This window comes from Fragaria vesca, linkage group LG1 (assembly GCF_000184155.1).
Source record: "Fragaria vesca subsp. vesca linkage group LG1, FraVesHawaii_1.0, whole genome shotgun sequence".
Classification (NCBI taxonomy): Eukaryota; Viridiplantae; Streptophyta; class Magnoliopsida; order Rosales; family Rosaceae; genus Fragaria; species Fragaria vesca.
This window is the reverse complement of record NC_020491.1, coordinates 19220718-19224410: the sequence shown is the minus strand read 5'-3', so window position 1 is coordinate 19224410 and position 3693 is coordinate 19220718. Positions and strand designations below refer to the sequence as shown.

The window sequence follows — 3693 nt, the reverse complement described above, 5'->3', positions numbered from 1 at the left end:
TGGACCGTTCAAAATCATTAAAACTAAATCAAACTTTTGAAAGTCTTAACGATCACCAAATCATATGAAATTTTGTAGAGGTGATCTACCCATATAGACCTAAGATATGAACGGTGGAGATGTAAAAATTCAATTGGGAAGTGGTGTAATGCCCTATCCTTAGAAAGTGACTAAAAATAGGGATCCCTCAATGGAAGGGAGCTGTATACATATACACACACACATATATAAAGGGTGCGTCTATTGCCACCTCACAGTTCACTTTGCTCACCCCACATGTTGTTGATTTATTGAAATACTAAAATACCCTGATGTAAAATTACAGCAAGGGACAATACGTTGTTACAAATTAAATTTTTTTTTTCTTTTTTATCTTTTTGTTTTAGATGAACACAAACTTCATAAGATCTAACCCAGATTTATCATCGGTCATGAGTCTGAAGACACCAACATTTAACCTAAAGATGAGGTAAACTATTTGTGTTTCTTTTTTTCTTTGTTGGTAATTTGTCTATCCATTTACTCATTATTTCCCATGTCGACTACTGTACCTTATTTATGAACAACACATAGATTAGTTTAAAAACTCAAACGTATGGAAGACATTGCTACTATAGATACATTAACAGACATTGTGCATCATGATATCGACTGATACCATTGAGTTGTTAAATTTGAGTTTTTTCTTGTTCTTTAACTAGGATTTATATTTTAATGTGATTTTTTTTGTTCAGTTGGTGATTTTACTTACCTTGAGCAAAATATATCAGAATATATGTTGAGTGAGAAGAGAATGTATGATGAACAAAGTAGAATTGATAAAAGGGTATTTTAGGTATTGTTAATGGGTGAACAAAGTAGACTTGTAATTAAAATTATATGAGTGGAGTGTGAAAAGAATGTGAGGTGAGCAAAGTGGTTAGTGGAGTAGCAATAGACGCATCCTATATAAAATAATATATTTTGAGTCAAAGAAACAAGGAAATAGTATTAAAAGTCTATACCATTTAATTATTATTCAAAAATTGTACCAATTACAAAAGGTAAACTTTGGAAGAAAATAAAAAGTACGGTTTATAATGTAATTTAAAGTACTAAATATTAATTATAATCCAAATATTTTTGATATTGTTTTATACATAATTAAATCTTGAGTTTATAGTTTAGTTTCTTAAATTCTTTAAATAAATAAAATAAAAAACTAGATGCAAACTACGATTTAATGGCTCAATTTTAAGACTTTGACTCGGGTCTCAAAATCTCAAGTCCAGGCATGTAGCTAGGGTTTACTTGCAAAAATTCTAATGTAGAAGCAGCTTAATTGACCTCATAAAGAACATCAGGAAATACTCGAAGTACAAGCATGCTAGCTAATTGAACTTGATCAAGATGTATGATCACCAAGACCAAATCAAAAGACAAAAGGCAACCTTATTAAATTTTGAAGCATGAAACAAGCTTCTTATTACTTTTCGTTATTTACCACATGAAAGACTATATATAGCTGTTTTTGGCTTCTTATATTCGGCTTCGCAAGCTTGATCTGTTTCCTTCATCATCATCATCATCATTCTCATGATCTGTTAACACCCAAGAGGCATCATCCATTTGAACCATAGACTTGTTCTTTTCTGTCCACCACCTCGCAACTACATTATACTCGTCCTTCAGACCATCCACATATTTGTTTACCAGCGCAAGATCACGATCAACTTCGAGCCTAAAATCGCCTTCCCCTTGCTTCCCTGCAACTCCATGCAAGTAATTCTGCAAGTCGTGCACGTTTTGTAGTGCATTGTTCAAGTAGGGTGATTTCAAAGTGTCGATTTTCAACTCTATTCCAATATCAGAGTGCTCATTAGGGTTATCATATTTGTTTTGGACGCGCAAGATGTGAAGATTTTCGAGACCCGAAAATGCATTTACGGGTCCTAAAAGGCGGGGAGGGTGACAGGCAAACAAGATGGCTGTGACCAGACATGCTTTCATCACTGGTAGTATTCCTGTAGGTTTTATGATATTCAATCCATTGCGAACGAGGTCTACTGCAGTTTGAGCTGCAAATGCAGCACCCATGCTATGGCCAGTGACAGTAATGCTGATTTCCTCGTCCTTGTATTCACCCAATAGTACTCTTACTGCAGCTTGAGCCTGCAAATCAAACAGTACTTGATTTCATTTACAAAAAGAGAATCGATCAATATTTCATTTTCGATAAATTTTTGCAAGGGATGACTCTTTAAAGAGACCTAAATTATTTGGACAATAATTTAGACCTATTTCCAAGTAATAGGTCTCTTTCAAGGACTTTAGGCGTCGCCGCGCCGGTATTACTTGGACAAATTATTGAAACTGGAGTAATAGTTCTCTTTCAAGTAATAGCTAGGCATCTTTCAAATAATATAGGTCTAAATATTGTCCAAGTAATTCACATCCAAGTTCTAGAGTGAACGCGTACGTCAACAAAAGTGAGAAATACAGACTCCAGTTTCGATTACTACATGCATGCAACTAATGTAATTCACTAATTTATACATAGAAACCATTTGTTTCTTTATGTTCTTGTACAAGTATCATCCATATATGCCATTAACTATTCGAATCAAAATTTGTTGGTAACGGAAATATATAGTACTTGCACGTATCTGATCTCTGCAGCTAATTATTTTGATGTGTGGGGATTGAGGTTCAACATTAGTGTAATAGGCATACCAATGAAGATTCACTTTGGTATTACCAAGCTTCTCATATCCCAGCACAGCTCCTCTAAACGAAATGAGAACGTCTCTCCTCCCCATCACTTTGCTTCCTTCATCGGTTGTCACCGCAACGTAACCCATCACACTTGACATCCCCGGCGACGACCGTAGTTTTGGTGTTGCATACAGGTACCTTTTCACCACATATTTGTATGGATTACCGATCTCCAAACCCACCTTAGAGAAGAAATGTCCCTTCGCGTATCGGGGTTGTCCGTAGTTCTTTGATTTTCGCTCGGTAATGACTGCGTCTCTGCTTGCTCCGGTCCTTTCACCGTAGTGGATTATGTAGCGGCGGAGATCGATGTCTAGAGGGTGCAGTAGACCCTCCCAATCATTCTCGCCGCTGAGTTGCCTCCACCTTTTGGTTGTGCTACCCATGAACACTAATTTGTTCTGTATATTTTTTTGGTGCTACTTTAGAAGGATTGGTGTTGGTGACGTGATTATGTGCTACTTATATGGCCGACAGAGGACAGATGGCCTCATAAGTAGCAGATGGCCGATTCTACCTTCTATTATTCTGTTTGAATTTGAGCGATGATTAGTTAAGAAAACTATTAAACTAAGACTACCAGGTCCACCATTGCATTATTGATTAGGAATTTAATTTGTGGCTCTTAATTGAATTTTTCGCACCGTAACTTCATACAGATCATATTATATTATATTATTATTTTACCCATGTATCTGTTCGTGAGTTTATAAAAGAAGTTTTGACAACACTGGTATCTTAACTTTTGTGGCACGGTCAAAATGGTACTCATACTTTAAAAACTATCAATGTGGTACCCAAACTCCTATTTCGCTACCAAGGAAAGGCCTGAGGCCAATTTCTGTCACGGTGCCGTTTGTTTGCTGACGTGGCCGGCATGGGCCCAAAAAAAAAAGGGCAAAAGGACATTTACACGATATGCACCCAAATCGAGTTAAA

General features: G+C 36.3%; 1 protein-coding gene across 1 annotated transcript; it reads right to left on the bottom strand.

The window, feature by feature from the left end:
• Nucleotides 1-1518: 1518 nt before the first annotated feature.
• On the bottom strand, nucleotides 1519-3140 carry LOC101299822 (phospholipase A1-IIgamma-like). The gene is made up of 2 exons (XM_004289451.1): nucleotides 2727-3140; nucleotides 1519-2151 (listed from the first exon to the last, which is right to left on the bottom strand). Exons 1-2 carry the CDS (start codon nucleotides 3138-3140, stop codon nucleotides 1519-1521), a joined length of 1047 nt encoding a protein of 348 aa, XP_004289499.1.
• Between the last annotated feature and the right edge of the window lie 553 nt (nucleotides 3141-3693).